This window comes from Podarcis filfolensis (assembly GCF_964270895.1).
Source record: "Podarcis filfolensis genome assembly, chromosome: 10".
Lineage (NCBI taxonomy): Eukaryota > Metazoa > Chordata > Lepidosauria > Squamata > Lacertidae > Podarcis > Podarcis filfolensis.
This window is the reverse complement of record NC_139612.1, coordinates 46,455,834-46,481,709: the sequence shown is the minus strand read 5'-3', so window position 1 is coordinate 46,481,709 and position 25,876 is coordinate 46,455,834. Positions and strand designations below refer to the sequence as shown.

At 43.7% G+C, this 25,876-nt stretch overlaps 1 protein-coding gene across 1 annotated transcript; it reads left to right on the top strand.

The window, feature by feature from the left end:
- The first annotated feature begins 14,971 nt into the window (after window positions 1–14,971).
- Window positions 14,972–25,170, top strand: KDELR3 (KDEL endoplasmic reticulum protein retention receptor 3). Its single transcript, XM_083573989.1, has 6 exons — window positions 14,972–15,086; window positions 16,409–17,032; window positions 22,224–22,324; window positions 23,142–23,300; window positions 23,501–23,753; window positions 24,852–25,170. Exons 2-6 carry the CDS (start codon window positions 16,942–16,944, stop codon window positions 24,890–24,892), a joined length of 645 nt encoding a protein of 214 aa, XP_083430115.1. The 5' UTR covers window positions 14,972–15,086; window positions 16,409–16,941; the 3' UTR covers window positions 24,893–25,170.
- The last annotated feature ends 706 nt before the right edge of the window (window positions 25,171–25,876 follow it).

The window sequence follows — 25,876 nt, the reverse complement described above, 5'->3', positions numbered from 1 at the left end:
ATACACGCTGCAGATGCACTGATGGGGAAAGATAGGAGTGCAATCCAAAGCAATGGAAACATTAATAGGAGCACATGTGGCTGGCACTGCAGAGCCCCAGGCATTTTTGCACAAAGTACCGTGGCTTGCAAAGGTTTGGTGTGTGTTCCAGAGTTTCATGCTCTCCCTAAGAGTTGCACCCTGAATCTGTTCCAGAGAAGCACAGATAAGTCCCTCAAATTCTACCACACGTCCAGAACTTCCTCCATAGTTGCCTTGTTGTGACTTCACCATCCAGGACCAAGTCAAGATGATTTGCTTCCTGTGGTGGAAAATCCAAATAGTCCTCCCTCTCCCATAATAAACTTGGGATGTTGTGTCAGCTTACTGTAAGTGTGTAAGAGCTGCTCAAGTGCATCTGTTGTTGTTGTTGTTTAGTCGTTTAGTCGTGTCTGACTCTTCGTGACCCCATGGACCAGAGTATGCCAGGCACTCCTGTCTTCCACCACCTCCCGCACTTTGGTCAAACTCATGCTGGTAGCTTCGAGAACACTGTCCAACCATCTCATCCTCTGTCGTCCCCTTCTCCTTGTGCCCTCTATCTTTCCCAACATCAGGGTCTTTATCAGGGAGTCTTCTCTTCTCATGAGGTGGCCAAAGTACTGGAGCCTCAGCTTTACAGTCTGTCCTTCCAGTGAACACTCAGGACTGATTTCCTTAAGAATACATAGGTTTGATCTTCTTGCAGTCCACGGGACTCTCAAGAGTCTCCTCCAGCACCATAATTCAAAAGCATCAATTCTTCAGTGATCAGCCTTCTTTATGTTCCAGCCCTCACTTCCATGCATCTACTGGTGCCTAATTGGCACCCAACCTGAGGGGACCATTTCACTCCATAGGAACATGGGAGCCTTATACTGAGTCACATTACTGGCCCAAGATTGTCTGCATTTACTGCCAATGTCTTGCCAGGGTTTCAGACATGGCCCTCTGCTAACTTTACCTGGAGATGCTGAGGACTGAACCTTTTGCAAGCAGAACATCTGCTGTACCAGTGAGGCACAGTCCTTCCCTTAAACCTCATTCCCTGGCTTCCTTGGATAACTTGCTGCCAATCTGCAAGTGCAGAAATGCAGGGTTTGGTATAGGGTGAGCTGGCCTTGTCGTTGCTTTTGCCACGTGCAGAATTGTGACTTTATTTACAGCCCCAGAGCAATGAAAACGGATGGCACAGCTACTACAGTAAATGTTTGTGGATTCACCCAGCCTGCCCAATATGCTCAATAAACCAGTTTGTTAATATTATTTATGGATTGCTTCTCATCAAGCATCTCAAAGTGATATGACATATACAAAAGTTGCATGTATAAAAACAGCTAAAAACACTTGCATGTAATAAATATTTTAAAACAAGAACTATACATATAAAAACTATTTAAAAAAACAACAAACACATGCATAAGGTTAAGGATTTTAGAGAGCTTATTGAAAGAGGAATCTCAGGATGCTAAAGGATGCCTGTGGATTAGTTTGGGTATGAAAGGTATGTAGCGATTTCTTAGATATCCTGGTCCCATGTCGTTTAGGACTTTGTGCACCAATACCAGCACTTTAAACCAAGCTGCCTGGCAACCAGTGTGATTCCTTCAGCAGCAGCATAATGTGATATTCTGCCCCAATGAGTAGTCGAGCCTCCACATGTTGCACTAGCTGCAGCTTCCAGATCAGCCTCAAAGTTAGCCCCACATAGAGCACATTGCATTAATCCAGTCTGGAGGTTGCCAGCACATGGATGACAGTGGTTGGGTTTTTCCCAAACCAGAAACGACGATAGCTGTCCTACTAAAAATCTGATAAAAGGCACTCTTAGCCACGGAGGTCACGTGGGCTTTGAGTGATAGAGATGGGTTCAGGAGCACTCCCAGGCTATGAACCTGCTCCTTCAGAGAGGTCATTACCATGCTGTATGAATGCATTTACTTACATTAGTGAATTCATGTGGTGGGAACAATGACTGACAGACAAAATCAGCATCTGAATTTTTACCTTTGCAATTACAACTGAAATTAAAGTAAAGGGCACAATGTGTACGTTTTTGCACATGCCCTTAACACTCTTTACCTTTTTCTTCATGCAACCCTTTTTTATTCATTTTTAAACCTTTTTGTTTTAATCTGTAGGTGTTGCCTTTATGTTGGCATTTTATTCTGCTCTGCTGTAACTTTCTTTTAAGTATAATTTAATTGCTTTCCACACTTGAACTTGTAAACAGCTCTAAGCACCTGTGTGTGTGTGTGTGTGTGTACACCCTTCCCCACTAGGTGCAAAACTGAGGCAGAAAACATTCCTCACTTTGCCGGCGGTTCTTAATTAGGAATGGGAAGCTGCTTTAACTATTGATTAAAAACATTTGCACTCCGCCTTGCTATCAGTTACCTTCAAGTCTGTGCACAACATTTAAAACTAAGCAAAAGGGCTATACCATAGCTGACAAGAGGACAAACTGCAACAGCCAAATCATCAAAGCAACAGAATTAGCCTGACAAAGGCTCGGCTGCCTATCAAAAGGAGAGAACTGAGATAGAAGTGCAGACCTTGGCAGCCTTGCCAAGATGACCACTATTGACTGGTACTGAGGAGAGTTGGAGTCCAACAACATCTGGAGAGTACAATCTGGGTGCTTTCTCTAGTCCAGAAGGCTCTGTTTTCTGCTCCCTTCAAACAACTGGGAAACCCTTTTCTCTGGAATAGTTGGCAGGACGAGAGTGACAACTTTCTCTCAAAAAACAAATTCTGTTTTCTGCCTCTGCAGAAACAAGCGGCTTTGGCTTGTTGCCTCTCAAGCCAACTTACAGAGAGAATACTGTGTACAGTTCTGGTCTCCTCACCTCAGAAAGGATATTGCAAGTTGGAAAAGGTTCAGAAAAGGGCAGCCAAAATGATCAAGGGGATGGAAAGACTCCCCTATGAAGAAAGGTTGCAGCATTTGGTACTTTTTATTTTAGAGAAAAGGCAATTGAGAGGTAACATGGTAGAAGTTTATAAAATCATGAATGGCATGGAGAAAAGTTTTTCTCCCTATCTCATAGCACTAGAACTCATGGATATCCAATGAAGCTAAACATTGGAAGACTCCGGAAAGACAAAAGCAAGTACTTCTACATGCAGTGCATAGTTAAACTATGGCACCCACTTCTGCAAAAGGCAATGTGGGCCGCAATCTTAGGTTCCAGTTCTGATTTTAAAGGGAAAAAGTGAAAACACACAAACAAAACTCCCCACCTTCCTTTCTTCAGCTACGCCAGGAAAATTTAGGGACCTAAGTATCAGAGGTAGTAATCAACATCTGAATACCAAGTGTGGTGAATCATCACAAGAAGGATGCTATTGTGTTCATGTCCTGCTTGTGGGCTTCCCATGGGCATCTGGTTGGCAGATGTGAGAATAGGATATTGACTAGGTAGGCCCTTGATCTGATCTTATGTCATGGGCCAGGAGTCGGCTTCACCTGCTGAACAGCAGCCTGAAGAAGCAGAAGACAAAGTGATTCCACCTGCTGCTGATCAGCCTTCTTGCTGCTGATGAGAACCAGCTGGCTCCCTAAAGCAAGGTTTCCAGCCTCAGTCAGTTGCTGGAAACAACATATGTTGTTCCTGGCGAGACCTTGCTGCTTCTCGTGACCTTGGACCCTCAGCTTTCTTGCCCCCTGGATTGTCTGACTACATGAACCGAGATATTTCTGACCTTAGGACTGGACTGAACCTTGTATACGGACTCTGCTTTCAGGCAAGTACCCCCCTGAACCCGGCTGGTTGGTTGGCTTCTTCCTCCACTGAGCTCTGCTGACAGCACAGGACTATGACATCTTATGATCAAAACAAAAAACAACAACACAATTTCTACTGACCAAGCTTTCCTTAGGTTGTATACTTATACCTTTACGGAAGTGGCATGTATGTTCTCCATACGATGTCTGGCCTGTGGTTACCCATTCATACATGGTAGCCATCACTGGTGTTACAGTCCATATAGTGGTACCTTGGTTTTGGAACTTAATCCATTCTGGAAGTCTGTTTGACTCCTGAAACCATTTGAAAACCAAGGCGTGGCTTCCGATTGGCTGCAGGAGCTTCCTGCACTCAAGCGGAAGCTGTGTCAGACGTTTGGCTCCTGAAAAACATTCACAAATTGGAACACTTCCAGGTTTGCGGTGTTCAGGAGCCGATTTGTTTGACAACTAAGCCATTCAAGAACCAAGTTACCACTGTATTTGTGCGCAGAAAGCTGCAGGTGTAAAAAAAATGTACCTAAACTATACATCTATGGAAGTAATTATAGAGAAGAGAGAGAGAAGTTGGGTGGGTGAGGTAAAGTTGACTTTGTACCTCCACCCCAGTGTATCGTCTTAGCTTTGATTCCCACTGTGACTGGGCTCACAGCCATCACTTTTTCCTTCACATTGCGATGGTTGAGCAGAATATTCATTAACTCATAGTGAGCAGGACACCTAATTCATTAACTATGAACCAAAACATCCAGTTTTGGAATCTTTCAATGTGGGTTTGTGGTAGTAAGCAAATATAGCAAACTCTCTCTGCACTAAAAACAAAATAAAGACAAGCCACATGCCATAAGAACAGAGTTAACACAAGCCCAGCAGCCACATGTGAATCAATTATTTCATGGAAATTCTGATCAAAAACAAAGTGTAAAAATGATGGTGGCAACCCATGTCTAACTCAACTGATGCAAACAATACACTTCTTTCTTTACTCATTTGGTTGTGCAGATTAATGCTTCCAGATGCTTGTGTCTAGCCTGTCCTGGTGAGAATGATCCCATGTAGAGGAAAAAGGAACAGGCCAGAGGTGGTAGCAAAACCAAGGCACCAACAGGCAGAGACTGCACATCACTTTTGCAGAGTTGGTTCAGAACCTTGGACAGGACCCAGAAAAGAAAGGACTTGTCCCAAGAAGGGCAGTTTGCTGCTAGGCCTGATTATCACCACCCTCCACCCTCTAGGCTCCACCTCCTTGCTGAAGAATGGAGGTCTTTAAAGGGGCAGCTCTCAAACCTTCCATGGTCACCTCTCTGCTCACTTTTGACAGGCACAGTGCTTGTGGTCACACACAGACTGAATGGTATGTGAGGAACTTGGCCTCTCAGTGGGGTCTGATTGAGGGGCACATTCACTAGTTTTGGAAAGTCCCTGGTTGATGGGATCCCCTCTTCCTCCAAGTCAGTTCCAAGTCGCTGTTGGTCATGATGACACACACTCTCCTGAATGTAATTCCAAGTTACACAATTTGGAGGGGTCAGTGATGGACCACTTACACATAGAGATTGATCATTGTATTTTTTACCTTTTCCACTGTAAATAAGCAACTAAAAACAAAGGCAGCTCACATAGTCAGCACCATCATGTGACCAGAAAGTTGTCCTCAGTTCACCAGTAAGTTTTACACTGAGCAACAGCAGTATACAAACAAAAGGCAGCTTAGAGTTTACGCGGGAGACCAGACCTCAATGCAATATCGATAAGGGGGGAGGGGAGTTGTAAACACTTCTGTATTCCTCCTCCTCCTGCCCAAATCAATAGCAAACCAACATAAAGAGAAGAAGCCAGCATCAGATGGGTTCATCGTACACATATGCCCTCCAACTTGCACAGATCAGCTGCTAGATACACCATTTGGAAAAGGACCAGAAGCATGGGACACCAAGGTCCTTAATAGCTTAATAACTATTGAACGTGATTATATTGGCCTTTACAACATTCTTCTGCAAACTTGGAGAAGAAAAGCTTCATATTTCTACCTCAGCCGCTCAGCTTGTTAAAAGAGAAGCTATCATGTGCATCAGGTGTGGGTTCATTTTGGCCCTCCAGATGTCTCAGGACTGAAACTTTTTACCTCTAAGAGGCTTGCTTCTTGATTAAGACCTTAATAGATGGAGCTAAAGTCAAAGTGCACTTCGTCTTAAAGACATCATTTGCTTTGTTCTTCTTTCAAGCCCCATGAATCCCAGGCTGCTGGGCAAAGCAGACTGGGTGGACAACCCTTCCTACATCCAACCTTGCTTTGCCAGCTGCTTTCTTTATTAAGAAGCATCGAATATTTTAGCACCTATGGATAAACCACCACAGACGGTGGCAGCAGCCGTTGCTAGGGAAACGTTCCCAAAAATAGCCCCATTCCGCCAACCTTTCCTGCTGCTAATGTTGTGGGGATGGGGGAAGTGAAGGAATGGAGGAGAACTAGTAGCTCCTCAGAACATGTAGAAGAAGAATATCTCCATCAACCTGTCCTATGCTGGAGTTGGAAGCTATCTTCCAACTTCTGACATGAGGAGACTTACTTAAAGATGGGAAGCAGATGTTAATGACAGTTTTAAGAGCTCCGGTTTTCTGCAAATGAGGCTACTTGAGTATTGCTTAGGTAGGACATCTAAAACACTAGCTATACACTTACAGATTAAACTTTTCCCTTGAGAATCTCTTTACAATCCTCAGTAAATTCCTGACTGGGAAGGTGTTTCAATTTTTGGTTTTCTCTCTGTCTCCTGGCTTTCCACAGTTCCTCTTCAGTTATAGTAATCAATAGAATTAGAAGGGACCAAGGGTTCACACACACAATCATCTGAGCACCTGGTAGTCATGTTTTTAATTACAACTCTTGCTGACTTGCAGTGAGCTATGGTGGTGATGTGACTGTCAGATGCTGCTGCCCACTGCACATTTTAGTGTAGTGTTTGGAAGTCAATCACAACCACAGCTTGTCAACACACTTTTTTGTGATCAGCTGCAAAAAGCTACTGCATATGGCTCAGTTCATAATAAAGCAAGCAACAGTGGTTGGTAGTCACACGACCATCTTCCTCCTTGACAGCATGGGTGAAGTCAGTATATGGACTACCAAAAACTGCAGCTGCCTTGTGTTAGACATTCATGTTATTGAATTCTTAGACCTTTTTAGGGGGCTCTGACCATTTTAGAGAACTACCATCTCTGGAATTCCCTACTTGGCATCCATGGCAATTAAATAGGTTTAAAACTAACTTGGGTGTGTAGAGTAGGTGGACTAGTGGTTACAAGAGGGGAAAAGTCTCCTAATAATTCTCAGCATCCTTAACCTACAGTTCTCAGGATTCTTTGGGGGAAGTTGTGGCTGTTTAAAGTGGTGTGATGCTTTAAATGTATAGTGCAGATGGATCCCTAGTCCCAGACCAGCCTTCCACAACCTGTGGTGCTAGCTAGAGCTGATGTACTGAGTTGCAGTACAAAACATCTGGAGAGCACCAGGTGGGAAGGGCTGTCCTAAGCAGTTTAGGACCAAAAGACCAACTTTTCTCAGATGAACTTGGCCATTTATTAAGATATGCTGAGAAGCTCACATCTGCATCCCAGCAACAGAGGTACATCTGACTGGCATGTGGAAGACACCATTTTTGGTGGTCTAGCTCATGGAACTTCCTTCCTAGAGAGTCATTGATGGTTAAGAACATCAGAAGAGCTCACCAGATGAGACCAGTGACCCATCTAGTCCAGCATCCTGTTTTCACAGTGGCAAAACATTTCATGTTTCATTTTAGGGTTTTATTTTTTTTGCCACCTCATGAAGACCTTTTGTATTTCAGCAGGTATCCAGCCATCTGAGTTGCTAGTTTTGTTGTTGTTTCTTTGTTTTTTAAAAAAGTTCTTGTGCCTGTGAGCCATTTGGATTTTCATCTGATGTATTTGTTTTTCATTGTAATTTATTTTAATGGTTTTGTCTTCTTAATTGTTAGCGGATTGTTACACTGAACTGTTGTAAGCTGCCTTACATGGCTCTTTTGAGATTAAAAAGCACAGAGTATAAAACTCTTAACTAGCTTGCTATTTAGCTAATAGATAGTATAGGGGAACAATAGTATCTATCTGTCTACTGGATTGACCAACATATTGCCTGACTGGCACTTGGTCTGATCCACCAGGGCTCTTATGTTCTCACAGGGCCACTAGTAAGAATTCAGGAATGTTTGTAGCATATGTTGGCAGACATCCTATTGATTTGCGGCATAAGTTTTTGGCTAAAGTTTCGCATGTCTCTGTCAGTTAAAAAATATTATCTATTTGGTACTGAAAAACAAGAATGGGCCTAAAAAAACCTGTGTGTGGAATTGAATTTACAGCTTGTCAAAAACCATTCTGTAATAGGGGATTGGACATCAGTTGTTCAATACGATTCAGCTGAACCCTCTATTTCATATGCAGGTTATGAGTATTTATCTTGGTTTTGACTAGAAAAGTTTTTAAAGTTATTTTCTGGAAGAATCATGTCTTTAATTGTGAAAAGCTTGTAAGATAGATGCTTAGTAGCAGATGTCAGTGGATATCAAGGGAGATAAAGTATTACCTCCCCCCCCCCTTTTCAAATTCTGGTGCATAAGATAAAAGCCTCTTCCCTCCTCTTTCAGTTTTTGAGATTTCTGGTGAAGCCTGGCTTGAAACACTTTACCAGAATAGTGGTGATGTTTTATGTACTTACTTAGCACAATAATACATCTCCTTTCTTCTACCATGACTCTCAAGGTGGCATATACAATGTACCCAGGCTGTCTCCCATCCAAGCACTGCCCAGACCTTGCAAGGTGGCTGGCTGCATCTTGTGTTAGGCAACCCCTATTTCTTTCAGAGCTACAATTTCCAGATCAATCTCTCTTCCTAGGAAACTCTGGAATTTGTAGCTCTGTGAGGGGAATAAGGGTCTCCTAACTATTCTTGGCACCCTTAGCAAACTACAGTTCCCAGGATTCTTTGGGGGAAGCCAAGGCTGTTTAAGTGGTATGATACTGCTTTAAATGTATAGTGCAGCAAAAACTCTCTGGACTCTGGAAAGTATTCAGGTTGATACTGCAAACTAGAGGGCACCCTTGATCCACGGAGCCCAACCAGCCCTTTTTGTTGAACACGGGAATCTGCCTTATACGGGGTCAGAACTTGATCCATGATCTAATTCAGTATCATCTCTACACATAGGAGAGACCACTTCACTTTTGGATTAGGATTGGATTAGGATTAGCTGAGTGGTGCAGACTCCTGCCTAGTCAAAGAACAGTAGATTGGCATAAATGTTTGCAGAACTTCTCTGAGTTCAAACGGAAGTATAAAATGTGTGTAGGGAAAGAGTGTGTGGCTTTCAGATTTGGCAGGGGCAGTAATTGCCTGTCATTCTCCTTGGGAAGGCTGTGCCCCAGTAGGATCAGGGAACCAGCCTCCACTGACCTCATAAGAGGGAAGGCACCAGAGACAAACAGCTGGAGGTCTTTGTTCCAAATCTCTGGCATCTTACAGTTCTGGATTTTCACAGATGCATGCCAAAGAGGCTCAAATGCACTTCAAGTGTGAAATTGACCTCTAGGTAACTAATAAAGGGGAAAGTAAAAGAGGGAGCACCGTGGTGGTGGTGGTGGTGGTAGAGTCCTCCTATGGGGCCTGCCCTACCATTGCTGAGGAGAGACCAGTATCCTACTTTCTTTCTTGCCCTTGCCTCAGCCTCATCAAAGCACTGGTGGTGGAAAGGAGACCTGAAGTGACAACATTTTATGAAAATGATGAGGTCCCAACTTGGGGGCAGGAGGGAGAGAATAAACAACTCTCTCAACTTGGAAAAAATAAAAAATAAAACCCCACAAGAACAACAGATAATCAAGAAACCCTTCTATTTTAAAAAAAAAAAAACATTTCTATTCCTTGTCACCCTAGCGACATTGCTTGCAGTCACCATGGAAACCCAAGGCACTAGTGGGGTGGCGGGTTGGGTGGGGGCATCACAGGGAGAGAGACAGTAGAAGCATCTTGGATTATTTTAGGAGGCAGGGAGACACCTGGAGCGAGGCTTTTCAAGCTTATTTTGCAGCAAAGAAGGAGGTGGGGGGATGAGGTTTATTTTTACTTGTTCCCACTTCATGTGCCAACTTTTTCTTTTTCAGTTATTCCAGATTTGGAAGCCTCTTCCCCCTTCTTTCAAGCCTCTCCGCACCCACATCCTCCCTCGACCATTTTGATGGCACATGGATGTCACATTCTGAGCATTCTCATTGCTCATTCCCCAGCTATTTCCTCTGCATAAGGCCTCTCAGCCTGACGAAAAGGGCTGCGAAAGAGAAGCTCTCCTGAGGGGCATGTTTGCATGGTGCGCTTCAAAGGCACTTATATGTGTGTGCCCTTTCACCTCATGCTGTTCTGCTGCACACTTGTCTGGATCAAATTGCAGCTAGCAGCTGCAGGACTCTGTAGCATGTATTGCCAGATTTACGTATAGCTTAGGGTCCCACTCCCTTGCGGGCCCCCCAAAAAATTTAAATGGAAAAAAACAACTGGATGTACATTTCCAAAATATAAGATAAAAAAACAAATAAAATAAAACCTACATGCAGCAACAGTGTTTTGTGTTGTGTAGGCTCCTATGATGTAAGTAATAGGCCCCACCCATTTCACTATTAATAGACTTCTTCTTAATTGTATTTCAGTTCAGCAATTACTGAACTGAATACATATTTTGTTATGTGCAAATGCCTTTAGATACCTATTAGGTCCATACATTACCATATAGCATATATTCAACACAAAAAAACAGTGACAATTTGTTGTTGACAAAGGACAGCTGGACATATAAAGGGCCCCATTACCTTCAGTAGCTTAGGGCCTCATCAAACCTAAATCCGGCCCTGGTAGCATGCAGTTACTCAGGTTTACCTACCCCCCCCCCCCCCAGCACAGATCACATTGTATGTCCATCAGGAGCATGACAAGTAAAGTTTGGCCTGACATGGAGATGTGGTGATGGAAGAAGTGTTATCGGCTGAGTGTTTGCTTGAGGAACTTGAGGAAGCAATAATGGTGTGTGGAGCCATGAAGTCTGCCAAAGGAGAAGCCAAAGATAAAGCAGGACTGAAACAAAAACTTCACACATGGCCTAAGGTTGCAGCGGGGAGGCACAAGATATTGGACATAACATTATGATGGCTGACTGGGAACAGTTATGGACCACAGGTATGAAGTTCATGGCATGTAATGCCTTAAGAGAGAATATAATGAAAATGATATACAGGTGGTACATGACACCAGTCAAGCTTGTGAAAATTTATCATTTGCCCGATAATAAATGTTGGAAATGTAAAGAGACTGAAGGTACATTCTTTCACCTTTGGTGGACATGCCCAAGGATTAAGGCTTTCTGGGAGATGATATATAACGAAATGAAAAAGGTATTTAAATATACCTTTCTGAAGAAACCAGAGGCCTTTCTCCTAGGCATGGTCGGCCAATTGGTGCTAAAGAAGGATAGAACTTTCTTTATGTATGCTACAACAGCAGCAAGAATACTCATCGCAAAGTATTGGAAGACACAAGATTTACCCACCCTGGAAGAATGGCAGATGAAGGTGATGGACTACATGGAACTGGCGGAAATGACTGGCAGAATCCGAGACCAGGGAGAAGAGTCGGTGGAGGAAGATTGGAAGAAATTCAAAGACTATTTACAGAAACATTGTAAAATTAATGAATGTTAGAAGGATGTTGAAATGAATCTATGTGACTTTAGCAGATATGCTATAAAGACTTAGGAAAAATAGACTGTTAATTCGTGAAAGGAGGGAAAGTAAAACTATATTAGTTTCAAGATAATTTTACAGGACAATAATTTGAAAAGAGGGAAAGGATTTGCTGAAATGGATAATTGACCTAGAATACAAAAAAGGGAGGTGTGAGGAGGTCAGGGAAATAAGCCAATGAAAGATAAGCAATGGGAGGATTGATTTGTTTTTAATTGTTTTTATTTTTCAGTATTTTGTATTTTTTGTTTTATTATTATTATTATTTTCTTATTTTTGTAATTATTTGAAATTTCAATAAATATTATTTTAAAAAAAGGTTGCAGCGGGGAGCCTGTGACCCTCCAGGTATTGTTGGACTACAATTCCCATCATTCCTGTTCGTTTGACTGTGCTGGCTGGGACTCATGGGAGTTAGACTCCAGCAATGAGCGGAGAACCACAAGTTCCCCATCCTGACTTAAGATATACCTCCATAACTTGTGATCCACCAAGCCAAACTGCCTACCTATGACGCACTGTGGCCTACAGGTGCTACAGAAAGTTACCTTGTACTAAGTCAGTCCATAGGCTCATCTAAGTTTAGTACTTTCGGTGCAGATTGGCAGCAGTTCTTCAGGGTTACAGACAGGGGTCTCTCTCAGCCTTTTTGAATTCTCTCTTCTTTTTTCACATCCCTTATTGCCTGCTTGCATTTCTTTAGCAAAACCATGTTCTGTTTTTGTTTCTCCTCATTTGCATGAGACTTCAATTTTCCGAAGGAAGCCTTTTTGTCCCTAATAGCTCTGCTTTTAAACCACACTGGTATCCTCTTAGTCTTGGTTTGTGATTTCTGATTTGTGGTATATATTCTTAGGTGAACTTCTATTACTGTGGTTTTGAATAACCCCCAAGCAGAGATTTGACCCATTTGACTTTCCCTTACAACTCCCATGCTTGTGAGAAGTTTCCTCTTTTGACATAAAAAATGATTGTGTTGGACTTTATTGGCAACTGCCTATTTACATATATGATTGGTTTGATAGCATTACAGTCACTGTTCTCAATCAGCTCAACAACAGTTACTTATGACACCAGGCCTTAGGAACTAGTGCACAGGAACCACCAGGGCAGCAGGACCCATCACCACAGGTAGAGGGACCCTGTGTCCACGAACATGACGGGCTCTGAGGTGTAGAAAGCAGCAGGGGTGCACTGTAAGAGGCTGAGGCAGGCAAGGGCCCACAGCCCAGCTCCCTAGCTGGCCAGGTGGGGTTCGCTAGCTCTAGGAGGAGGTGTGTGATTCCTCAGCTGGAGGAGGCTTGGAGCAGGTGAGGGTCAAGCCCAGATGCTGCAATCAGCATGCAAAGTACAAAAGGGAAGCAGAGCTGAGGGACTGTGCCTCCTCAACTGCCCATGTTGGTGGACCTTGACTTGGATGCTCCTGGAACTCTATGGGACTGTGCTTGGGTTTGACAGAATTACAAGCCTGGTAGATGAAGGGAACGCAGTGGATGTAGCCTACCTTGATTTCAGCAAGGCATTTGACAAGGTGCCCCATGATATTGTTGCAAAGAAGCTGGTAAAATGCGGTCTTGACTATGCTACCACTCAGTGGATTTGTAACTGGCTGACTGACCGAACCCAAAGGGTGCTCATCAATGGTTCCTCTTCATCCTGGAGAAGAGTGACTAGTGGGGTGCCACAGGGTTCTGTCTTGGGCCTGGTCTTATTCAACATCTTTATCAACGACTTGGATGATGGACTCAAGGGCATCCTGATCAAATTTGCAGATGACACCAAACTGGGAGGGGTGGCTAACACCCCAGAGGACAGGATCACACTTCAAAATGACCTTGGCAGATTAGAGAACTGGGCAAAAACAAACAAGATGAATTTAAACAGGGAGAAATGTAAAGTATTGCACTTGGGCAAAAAAAATGAGAGGCACAAATACAAGATGGGTGACACCTGGCTTGAGAGCAGTACATGTGAAAAGGATCTAGGAGTCTTGGTTGACCACAAACTTGACATGAGCCAACAGTGTGGTGCGGCAGCTAAAAAAGCCAATGCAATTCTGGGCTGCATCAATAGGAGTATAGCATCTAGATCAAGGGAAGTAATAGTGCCACTGTATTCTGCTCTGGTCAGACCTCACCTGGAGTACTGTGTCCAGTTCTGGGCACCACAGTTCAAGAAGGACACTGACAAACTGGAACATGTCCAGAGAGGGCAACCAAAATGGTCAAAGGCCTGAAAACGATGCCTTATGAGGAACGGCTAAGGGAGCTGGGCACGTTTAGCCTGGAGAAGAGGAGGTTAAGGGGTGATATGATAGCCATGTTCAAATATATAAAAGGATGTCACATAGAGGAGGTTGTTTTCTGCTGCTCCAGAGAAGCAGACACGGAGCAATGGTTCCAAACTACAAGAAAGAAGATTCCACCTAAACATTAGGAAGAACTTCCTGACAGTAAGAGCTGTTCGACAGTGGAATTTGTTGCCAAGGAGTGTGGTGGAGTCTCCTTCTTTGGAAGTCTTTAAGCAGAGGCTTGACAACCATATGTCAGGAGTGCTCTGATGGTGTTTCCTGCTTGGCAGGGGGTTGGACTTGATGGCCCTTGTGGTCTCTTCCAACTCTATGATTCTATGATTCTATGACTCTGGACTGTATCCTGACTGCTGAACTTCAGACTTGGCCTACTTGGATTGACCTTGGGTTGCATTTCCTGACCTTTGGACCTTTGGACTTTGTTTGCATGGAGTAACCCCTGGTCTTTGAACTTTTGACTTGTCACCAGGTAGGCCAGGGGTTCAGGACACTTACACTGAAACAAATTCGCCATTTTAATGCCTGCTCATCCAATGAGCATTTGTTCTGAATCTTTTACAACCCAGAATTCACTGGATGATCCCAGGTTCTAACACGTGGGACAGAATCAATATGAATTCTAGAATTGACAGTTTTACTTATAAAAACCATGCGTTTCCCCTTCTTCATTTTTTTTTGTCTATCCAAGGTGCAGAAACATCTAGTTGTAAAGCGTACATACACATTTACAGTTTAATGGCTTCTTTTTGGAGCTTGGTAAGGGTTCCTTGACCCCCATTTAAAATTGGGAACTGTTTTAAATTCCCCTTCAGTTTCCTAGTTTAGGTGTGTGTGTGTGTGTGTGTGTTTGACTGCCCACATGGTTCCAGCACTTTCAAGAGGCTCTGTGGTTGTGTGTCATACTCCTTCACACTCATTTGTGCTCCTGGAAAAGATGTGGGGGTGGGAGGAGGAACACATGTGCAGGCTGCAAAACAGGGGGAAGGTATATGAGTCCTAATAATGGACTCACCCTAGGAGGCAGCTCAGAAGGGAACTTTGGCTGTCACAGAGTCAGACTCTATTGTGTTGCCATGACGCCAGTGTGGCTTAACTCATCTCATGGAGCCAGTAGGACATCTCTTATTGACGAGGCCCAAGTCATGATGACCACGGGCACCTCAGTTAAAGCTACCAAGCTTGACTGGCCCTGTTCCAGAAGGTTCTACCTATTTACTCAGTCATAGTAAATGCCTGGAAATAAGGCCTAGTGCTAGCATTCCAAATCAGATTTATTTCCCCATCTTTGGGTGGTGGGGAGGAGGGCGATATTAATGTACATACGTGAATGTGTGCGCATGCCAATAGGCGAGCAAACATGAAGCAGGCAGTGAGAGACTGAGAGAACTCATGTTCAGGTTTCCCCTGAGCTAAGAGTAAAGTGGGTGACACACCCATCCTATCTGAAGGCTCAGTTCACTGGTGTGATAACACATGTGAAGGAGAGGAGCAGTCCTGGCAAATCCCTCATATTCTGGAACATCCCATTTCCCTCCCACAGACAAATTGAAGGACCAACTTCTGGAGCGAAGAGCCTCGGCGAGTGCAGGAGGCTGCTTGTTAAGAAACCTCATGTTCTTCTGGAGGGCTCCATGCGCAGTTTAGAGCCCTGGTCATGTCTCCACAGGAATAGGAGGGAAGCTTCCAGTTTGATAACCTTGCCCTTTAACTTGGAAGAGGCTGTAAAAGACAGAAGGGGACACACTTCAGCAAGGTGGCAGCTGCACTGTGGACAAGCCATGACAGTGGCCATGCTGAAACGAAGGCTCACTGAGGAGAAACTCACAAGTGAAACTGCTGAATAGAAACTTAGCAAAAGGTTCTGCTCTTTAAATTTGGGTCAGAATAGAAACAATGGTTTCCACTATAGGTGTTAATTTATTCAGCTACAATAAGACAATTTTGTTCTCATCAATTACTGCTGCTGTGGTATTTTCCATATATTTTTATTCTAACTGAATTGCCAGAGGCTGTGTACTTTCTGCATTCCATTGCCATTTAACACTTGTACATTTGTGTTTCCCCACTTTGCATGTGTGTGTCTGACAACTGAGGTTCATGCTCCATGCATCTGGGCTCTAGTCAGTGAAAGTTGATGCCATTATAAACAAGTTGCCGGTTTATAAGGTGCCACAAAACTCTTTTACGTCCCCAAAGCGACTTGAGCAAGGGGGAAACGCCTGGCAGAAATACTTCCTGACAACAAAAACTGGAACATAGTGAAGGAAAGCCAATTAAAATGAAGAAAGCAACCTGTGACCCTGGTCCTACAAATCTCTTTGCAGACTAAATAGGTCTGCAAAACAACACTGAGGGTTTGGCGACACTACTTTGCGTTGGGGCCCTGAGCAAGAAATACATTTTCTAATGGGCCTTTCCCCCTAATCTTTGGAATCTGGAGCAATTCACATTAATTTCCCCCTCAAGCTGGCAAAGGGGTGTCTTCCCCTCTTAACTGTCTTTTCCTCTTTAACGACATTCTAGGTTGTAACTTGAGAAGTTGGAAGGATGCAGGAGAAAGTTTAACTCGGCCTAGTTGCTCCCGCCTCCTTCTCCACCCTCAGTACAAACAGCATCCACGCCACGTCACCCAGTGCCTGTGCTGGGACTGCAAAGCTTTGGCTGTGATGTTCTTCCACTCCTCTGTCAGAGGGAGCAGAACGACTTAGGAGGAGAGCCAGCGAACCAAAGAGTTCCTTACAAAGTGATCAAGAGGGAAAAGCAGAAGCGCACCACAAGTTCAAATTCTAAGCTCATTGCAGAATCCTGGTGAAGACAAAGATAGGCACTGTGAGTGTAATCCTTCCAAGAGAGGGAAAGGCTTAGCAGAATATTCAGTTGGAATAGAAAGGAATCATTTGGCTGTTGGAGGAAGAGAAACACCCTTTATCCAAGCGAGGAACCAGAAAGCATCTACTAAGAAAAGTGAAGAGGCCTGCTGTAGGGCCACAATCCTTATCGGGATATTAAACTAGCTGGTTTTCCTTCAGGACTCTCTGGGACATTCTTTGGCCAGCATGAACATATTTCGGATCCTGGGTGATGTTTCTCACCTCTTAGCCATGATCATGTTGCTGGGGAAGATCTGGAGATCAAAGTCATGCGCTGGTAAGTTCTTGTTCTCCTTCCCTCTTCATCCCGTTGACAAAGTGCTGGTGCAGAAACAATGCAGAAGGAAAAGAAGGGAGCAGACAAAGCTTCTGGGAGTTACTTATCACCAGAGCACAAACTGTGCCCCAGAGACTGAGGATTTGGGTTTGGCCTCAGCCTGCGTGGGTCACACATCTTTTCCTAAGGTGTGTTCACATTATCACTTTCAAGCACAGTGAATTTGTTCTCCCACCCCTGCATTTCACAACTCTTTCCCCTCTAGCTGTTCACATCAGCACCACTTCATTAGTGTCAGATTTGTTGGTGTACACACCAGGGAGCACGGATGGGGCACCCTGTGCAAAGGTGCTCACACATTTGCTAGAGATAAATTAGGAATGGCTTAAGGACTCAAATTGGATTGAGTGATAGCACATCCAACGGTAGTATTTTGCAAGGAAGTATGGAATGCATATGCATTTTGGGAAACTGTTGTGTGAGCACGGATTTAAAAAACAGCGCTGGAAACTGTGAGTGCACAGTAAGTAGGAATGTGACCACAGCCTAGACTACTCGCCTAAGAAGCTGGATGTTTTAAGTCTTTCCCAGTAGCTTTGTAGGACAATGCAGCATAAATGAATTAACATGGAATATTGATAGGAAATAAGAGAACCAGCTATTAAAGCAAATAGCACTTGATAACTCACTGAGGTCAACACTTTCCCCATGTCTCATGCTAGACACCTGTCCATTGTATTGACAGGCAACCGTGCCCAGATGAGGTCATTTCAATGTCACGTAGAGATGCTCCTACAATATCTCTTTATGCAATTTTCAGTCACCATTGTTTTCTGCAAATTTTGAGATTTGTAGCCACTTGTCTGGGTTCCTTCTGGGCCTTTTCGCCAACTAAAACACGTTTCGTAAACCTGAGCAAACTAAATGCCTTGGGGTGTGTGTTTGTGAATAAGACAGGAATCCTTCCACATTTCAGACAGAATATTTCCCCAGGGCAGAAGGGTGGGGGTGAGGGCTGGGAAGCACAATACAGCTGGGGAAACCTCTGCCAAGGATTTAAGTAAACTGGTAAAGAACAAAGGAACCTGATCGACAGGGAACAGAGAAATGGATTGCCCAGGTCAATGACTAGTCCTTTCACTCCCACACAGCACTCTTAAGTAAGTCTGCAATCCAATGGATATTTACTTCGAGGTAAGCATAGGACACTTTCGAAGAAATGTATATAGGACTGTGCTGTGCGGAACTGAAAATGTGAAACAGCACTGCATGAAATGCAGAAGAAACCAAAAGTGCCATTTAGGAGGTGCATTTATGAACCCTCACCCATGTCTCCTATATATCTAATCTCCCAAGTTTTGGTGTTAAAAAGGAACCACAACAAATGGTCTTAATATACACTGCTTGTTCTCAATTTAATCTTGATTGTGAACTATGCTGCTAACTCCTTTTACTTTCTTGATTTCTCCTCTCCCCACTCCTCTTCTGCGGCAGTATTTCCATGGCCTCTTGTTAAAACTTCTCCTTCCATTCCTAGTTTCCTCCTTTCAAGCCCTTCCCACTCCATTAAACTCCCCCTCCCCCTTACACTCTTTGTGGGTGGAATCAAGATTCGTTTAGAAGGAGTGGTGTTGTGATGTGGCAGTTGAAGCATATCACAGTCCCTGGTGCGGTGTATGTGTCCAACAACATATATCCTGGGGTATGGCGACTGTTTAAGTTTGTAGCAGGAGGAGGAATGAACTTGTGGAATTGAGTTTGGTTCTGTACGTTCAGCATAATTTCTATGCGTCCTGCCTTTTTGCACTATCCCGTTGAGGCTGAAAAACAAGACGTATAGGAGCATCTCTGTAAAAGGAAACTGCAGGGCCACGTCTTGCGTTACTGATTAAACAACGAGACACGAATAATTGTCTTTGGTCTCTTTCACCTGAAGATGCCTATGACTGTTAAATGTTTGCAACTGCCCACAACATTTATCCAATAAACAGCATAATTTTACTTTCTCATTTTACTGCCTGGAAAGAAATAATGATAGAGGAGTGGAAAACTTTTGCTGAGTAGAAGGGAATTAACTGTGCACAGTTGAAAATGCTGGCAGCATTAAGATAAATTCAACAGTTTAATATTTGAGTGATGTAAGGTGGGAGAACTGACTTAAAATGATTATAGTAAAATACGCAGGAATGATAGACAACTAAAATGAACCATGGAAGGGGAAGGAGGGAAGTCATTGATTATATGATATTGTGCAAAATGTTTATTTTGAGATGTTAAACTATTCAAAAAAAGAAAAGGAAAGAATTATAGGCAGCTCTTTTGTGTTGCAAAAAACAATGAAGAGTCTTCAGCACCTCAAAGCAGGGATGGGCAGCCTTTTTTCTACTAAAGTCCACCTTACCTCAGGACCCTTTAAGCCGGCATCCTTTTCGTTGGATATTCATGCTGATTTGTGTTCATGATGGTATTGGGGCATTTATACGCAGCTCTACTTTGAATACTGTTTGTGTCTTCCAAAGTTTTGGGGTGGACATAATACTTCGTTTCCAATCAGTGCATCACCCATACATAGATAGCTTCACACCATGGCAGTTGTGTCTGGCTTTCGTTGTGCTATAGTGCAAGAGTGCCCCTCCAGAAGGCAATAATGCCACCAACCTGTAAACCAACAATGACTCCCTAATCTACTTTTCTAGCTTTGATCTTCCAGTCTGTTTAATCTTGTTTCTCTGCATTCGGGAACGTGTTGCACTCTAAACACAGAAGAAGCTGGCCCAGTGAATATTGCCATTTGAACTGTTCAAGGTTGATCAGTATGGAAAGTGTTGAGGGCAGCAAAATGACTGAGCAAGGATTGAGAATGGTCTCTTAGTTTGGCAAGATACATTGATTGGAGCAGTTTGAATAAATCCAAAAGTTTTTTTGGGGGGGGGAGAACAGCCATGCTGGCCTGAATTGCAAACACCCCTACCTCAAGTGACATGCCACATGTGTAACATGGAAAAACCAAGCACTTACAATTGCACACCATGCGTGGGATATTGACATCAGTCCCTTGTCATGGTCAGAGGACTTCTTGTTGAGCTTTAGGCTTTCAGCACCTTTCCCCCTCTGCAGAGGCGGGAGATCTTTTAGGATGGTCTGCCCTCAGAGGTTGATGGATCCAAGTGGTTTCCTGATGGCTGCGGAGGGGGTTGGCTGTTATGACTGGTGCTTCTGTTAAATATCTGGATGGCTTGGGCCATTGACACAACAGCTCCCGAGTGCTTTGTGGAGCCTGTTTGGCTCTGTGGTATACTACTGAATATAGGGTAAAGAAGCAATCTGGGAGATGGCTTGAACACAAGTGGAGGGAAACGCCAGACAAATACAACTGAACACTGGCGAGTGCGCATTTTTTTAGCTTACTCAGTGGCAGAGAAAGCAGGTAAGAAGACATACTTGCTACCTCCACTTCATCCTCACTATGCTATCTGGCAGAGCTTTTCTGGTTACTGTGGGGCCTTTTGCAGACTGGCCCCAAAGAGGCGGTAGAACCTATGGTAACTTGCTGTGACTTGTTTGCCAAGCATTTTGAGGATAAAATTGCTTGCCTCCATCGGCACCTTAACTCTGCAGCTATAGCAGAATCTTGAGAGACGTCCAGAACATTGTCGAAAACATTCCTCTTTATCCAGGCCTTTGACCATTAAGTAATCTATGGCTTGTTAAAGGTGTGCGAGGGGACTGTTGTTATGATTATTTTATCATTATGCTGTGCATTGTGGTTTTTATTGTACTTCGCAAATTATGTTCTTAATGTCATACACTGCCCTAGGATCTTTGGCTAAAGGGTGGTATATAAATTTAATAAATAATACTAGTGTGTTCGCTAGCAGCATGAGGGCTGAGAGGGTTAGCAGCAGCAGTCTGTGAATCTTGCTCTGGCTTCCTCGCTTTCCTACCTGCTGCCCCCCCTCCCACTTTCTTTGAGCTCTACGTAAGGGAGTATCGTAGAGAGAAACCTACAAACATCCAGATGGTAGCCATGTTAGTCTCTTACAGAAAAAAGAGGCTTGTGGCATCTTAAACGCTAGCAGGCTTCTTGTGGCCTCCAGCTGTACAATAAATCTGTTAGTTTTCAAAGTACCATAAGGATCTTTTTGTGTTTCCATGAACAAAAACTGCTGCCACCTGGGGATCAATTACCTTTCTCCTGCGCTGCCCCCTTGTTTTCTTTCATTAGCATTTATTTTCTACACTCACTTTGTATATTTGCCTGAAGTTTCCAGACAATATACTGTAGGTCAACTTGTCTTTCAGAAGAGAGAGGCAACACTGCTCACATCCACACCACACATTTAAAGCACATGGTTTCCCCCAAATAATCCTGTAGTCTACCCCTATAATTGTTAACATCCTTAACAAAGGTAAAGGTAAAGGTACCCCTGCCCGTACGGGCCAGTCTTGACAGACTCTAGGGTTGTGCGATCATCTCACTCTAGAGGCCGGGAGCCAGCGCTGTCCGCAGACACTTCCGGGTCATGTGGCCAGCGTGACAAGCTGCATCTGGCGAGCCAGCGCAGCACACGGAACGCCATTTACTTTCCCGCTGGTAAGCGGTCCCTATTTATCTACTTGCACCCGGGGGTGCTTTCGAACTGCTAGGTTGGCAGACGCTGGGACCGAACGACGGGAGCGCACCCCGCCGTGGGGATTCAAACCGCCGACCATGCGATTGGCAAGTCCTAGGCACTGAGGTTTTACCCACAGTGCCACCCGCGTCTCCATCCTTAACAAACCACTGTGTTTATGCTGCTTTTCTGTGTTGGGCATCAATACAATGATGTTGTGTGGGTTATCTTTCTTCCCACCCTGGATCCTGGGAAGTCATCCACAGGTTCTCCAGTTCACTTGGCAGTGGAGCTGGCTTGTGTTGAAGCTGAAACAGCACCCTTTCGTTCTCTGACTGTGCCTCTTCACTTGGCAGAAGGGTGGTCCTCTCCAGGCTGTGTTTGTGCTGCCAGAGGATTCAAGTCCGCCTCTGTGGGGAGCTCTGAAGTTTGTGGCTTGTGGTGCTAGTTGCTACCTTCCTTACCCAACTAAGGACTTTGCTTGTTTATTATGCCAGTGCCAAAGGCCCAGGCGCTTCTCCCGGCTTGTTTATTTTCCTTTATCATCTGCTCATTTAATTTCCTTTTTTGGCCTGCAGGTATCTCGGGAAAGAGCCAGATCCTTTTTGCACTTGTCTTCACAAGCCGTTACCTTGACCTGGTCACAAACTTCATCTCCATCTATAATACTGTCATGAAGGTAAGGGCAAGAGTTCAAGTGCTCTCCATCTGACTAGATGAGATAGGAACAATTCTGGTATGTTCAGACCCTGATTTATAACTTTAAAAAAGGGCCATTTTCAGTGGAGGTAGAGGGTTTTCTATTAACATTTTACCAAAAGAATTTCAATTATAAAGAAATAAAGTGATACAATCACTCAGCATTTTGCTTCATTGAGATTGAAAAAGGCAGTCCATTCCCATCCCAAACTTGCTTATGAATGCAGAGCTACAGTGCTCAGGGCTCTAATAGAATAGCGCCAGTGCACACTAGGTTTTTGTTGTACTGGGGAGGGAAAGCAGACTGTGTCAGAGAAAGATGACATTTTAAGTATGTGCAGTGCAGCCCAGCCTCTTCCCTGTTCCCCCATTGTTTAATCTAGAATAGAGTGGTAATGACCCAGTGAGTCTGATTAGAACAAGGTGCACCAATTCTGAGGCTTGTAAAGCCACTCTTACAGCAGGTTAAGCAAGGGTGGCTAAGGAAGAACAAGAGATGTAGTTAATGGGCTTCCTACGTACGTGTGTGTGTGCGCGCGCGTGTGTACGTCCATAAAAAATACATGCTGCTGCTTATCATCTTAAGAGTGCATTAAAGGTGCCAAACCAGAGTATCTTAGGCGAAATAGGAGGTAATGACAACAAACTGAATCTTGTCTGCAATCAGCCAAAGAACAGCCAGCAAATACTTAGGTTAGTGGGTTCCAGCAAAGACACGGCTCTAAAAGTTTGAGCAGACCAATCCTCAAAAGATTTGCACTATGAGAAAGTAAGTTGATTTTTGTATTCCTCTGCAGGTTGTTTTCTTAAGTTGCGCCTACTTTACCGTGTACCTGATCTATGGGAAATTCCGGAAAACCTTTGATAGTGAGAATGACTCTTTCCGCCTCGAATTCCTTTTAGTTCCAGTTACAGGCCTGTCATTTTTAGAAAACCACAGTTTCACCCCATTAGAGGTAAGAAAGCCATACATATTAAGTGGAAGAAGGTAGTAATGGCTTCAAGTTTCCTTGAACCTTTGGTGTCTGGAACTGAACTTTCTTTTGCCCAATGGTGAAAGGTAAAGGTGGCCCAAAATAAAATTGTCATGTTTTTCTCTGGACTGATTCATGTATTACTAACATTTAACGTGGACGTCCCTTTATTCTTTCCTTAGATTCTCTGGACTTTCTCAATTTACCTGGAATCAGTGGCTATCCTTCCACAACTTTTCATGATTAGCAAAACAGGTGAAGCTGAAACTATCACAACACACTACCTTTTCTTCCTGGGCCTCTATCGCGCTCTCTACCTTGCAAACTGGATCTGGCGCTACCACACAGAGAACTTCTACGATCAAATTGCTGTGGTGTCTGGAGTAGTACAGACCATCTTCTACTGTGACTTTTTTTACCTCTATGTCACGAAAGGTAAGGATCACAGAATGCTGGCTAGTCAGTGGCTGAAACTGACCACAATTGTGGCAGAGATCAGGCAGGTCAGCTATAGCTCTGCTCTCCCCACACTCCCCGCTCCACAGAACCTCTTGGCTTTGTTTCTTTTCCACCCCAAACGTTTAACAGCGGTTGTCTGAAAGACCACCTGGTCCTGTACAGATGGACAAGGGCACTTAGGTCATGTAGGAAAATTCTGCTTGCGGTACTGCTGCTTGCGGAGTATCATGGGACAGTGATTTGAAAATTGGCATTCAAAAATGCAGCGTTGCACGTTCTCCAGCGGGAGGGCCCCCAGCAGTAAAAAACTCTTCAGAATTAAGCAGCAGCGTATGCCATTTGTAAAGCATCAGCCATCAGCTACTTTCCAAAATCTTGTAAAGACTTCCTCCCTGACCCATAAGAGAGGGCCATTTTATGTGCTTGAAGACTCTGAATGTTTTTATTCTGCTTTCTGTGTCTTGTTATTTTTTTAAAATACTATTTTTATATTGTATACTGCTCAAGAGATTTTTAAAACGTTGAGTGGTTGATCAATGCTTTTAAATAAATAAATTACATGAAATATTAAACACTTAAACCCAACTCAGAAGCTACCAAGCATATAAGACAATTTCTACATTGCTATATGAGTAGCGTGCTCTGCATGTTAAAGCAGTGTGAGGAAGCCTCTTGAGGGTGGGGAGTCATCTCAGATTACCAATACTGTAAACTATGCAAAACACTCCAAAAATTATTGAATATTTTAGCATAGGACTGTTTTAATTATCGTTCAGCCTGTTATTAACTGCTTCACAGGTTATGAAATTCTAAGGCACTGTGACCGTAACATGTGCAGGGTTTCTTGCTGCTATTAGTAACAAAGATTTGTACACAGGTGACAAGAGTTTATGGAATCTTCTCATCCTAAACGGGTTGCCTACAAAATGCTTATTGCTATGTTGGGGGGTTTTGTAATTCACGAGCTAAAAGCACCATTAAAAATGGCAGCATGAATGCATTTGGTAGAGGCAAGGTGGCATTCCTTTCTGTCAGAACAAAGAGTTTAAGTCTCAATTCATTTTTCCCATTTAGTATTAAAAGGCAAGAAGCTGAGTCTCCCAATGCCTATCTGAAGACACACGCAAGCGAAACAAGTTCCTGAAGACCCCGCTCCAGGACTGGAGGATGTCCTCTTCCACTTTTTTCCCATATGGCTCAGCTCGCATTCAGAGAACTTACCTGCTTCTCTACACTGTGACTAGCAGACTGTGCCCGAGAGATTTGAGGTCCAGGTGGCTAACACTTTAGGCTTAACACTTTCTAATTTAGTGTTGGAACAGTATCTACGTTTTCTTTTGTATGGGGATGTTTGTTGGTGTTTGAACTATAACAAATAAAATAGTGTGAAGTATCTTTTGGTATATTTTTCTCACAATTATCTCTCTCTCTCAAATATGACTATCAAATCTCTTTTCCAGGCTAAACATTCCCAACTTACTTAACCATTCCTCATAAGGCTCTGCTTCCAGACCCTTGATAATCTTGGATACCCTCCTCTGCACACATTCCAGCTTGCCAATAACCCTTTTACATTGTGGCACCCAGAGCTGGACGCAGTACTCCAGGTGGCGTCTGACCAAGGCAAAGTACTTCTGCTGTTGCAGCCTAGAATAGCATTAGCCTTTTTGGCCACTGCATCACACTGTTGACCCACTTATGGTCCACTAAGACCTTTTTCACATGTACTAGTAAGCCAGGTGTCCCCCATCTTCTATTTGTGCAGCTTGTTCTTCCTGCCTAAGTGCAGAATCTTATTTGTCCCTCTTGAAATTCGTTTTTTTTAGTTTGGGCCCAGTTCTCCAATCTGTTACGGTCATCTTGAATCCAAATTTTGTCTTCAGTAGCATTAGCTGTCCCTCCCAGTTTGGTCCATCCAGGTCCGTTATAAAGACCTTGAGCAACAATGTGGACCCAGGAGAGAACCCTGTGGCACCCACTTGATTTTTCCACAACGCTGAGGAACCATTAGTGAGCACCCTTTGGGTTTAGCCTACTATGGACATTAAAATGTTCATTCCTATACTTGTTGTATAGAGAAATAAGATATTTCTTACTGG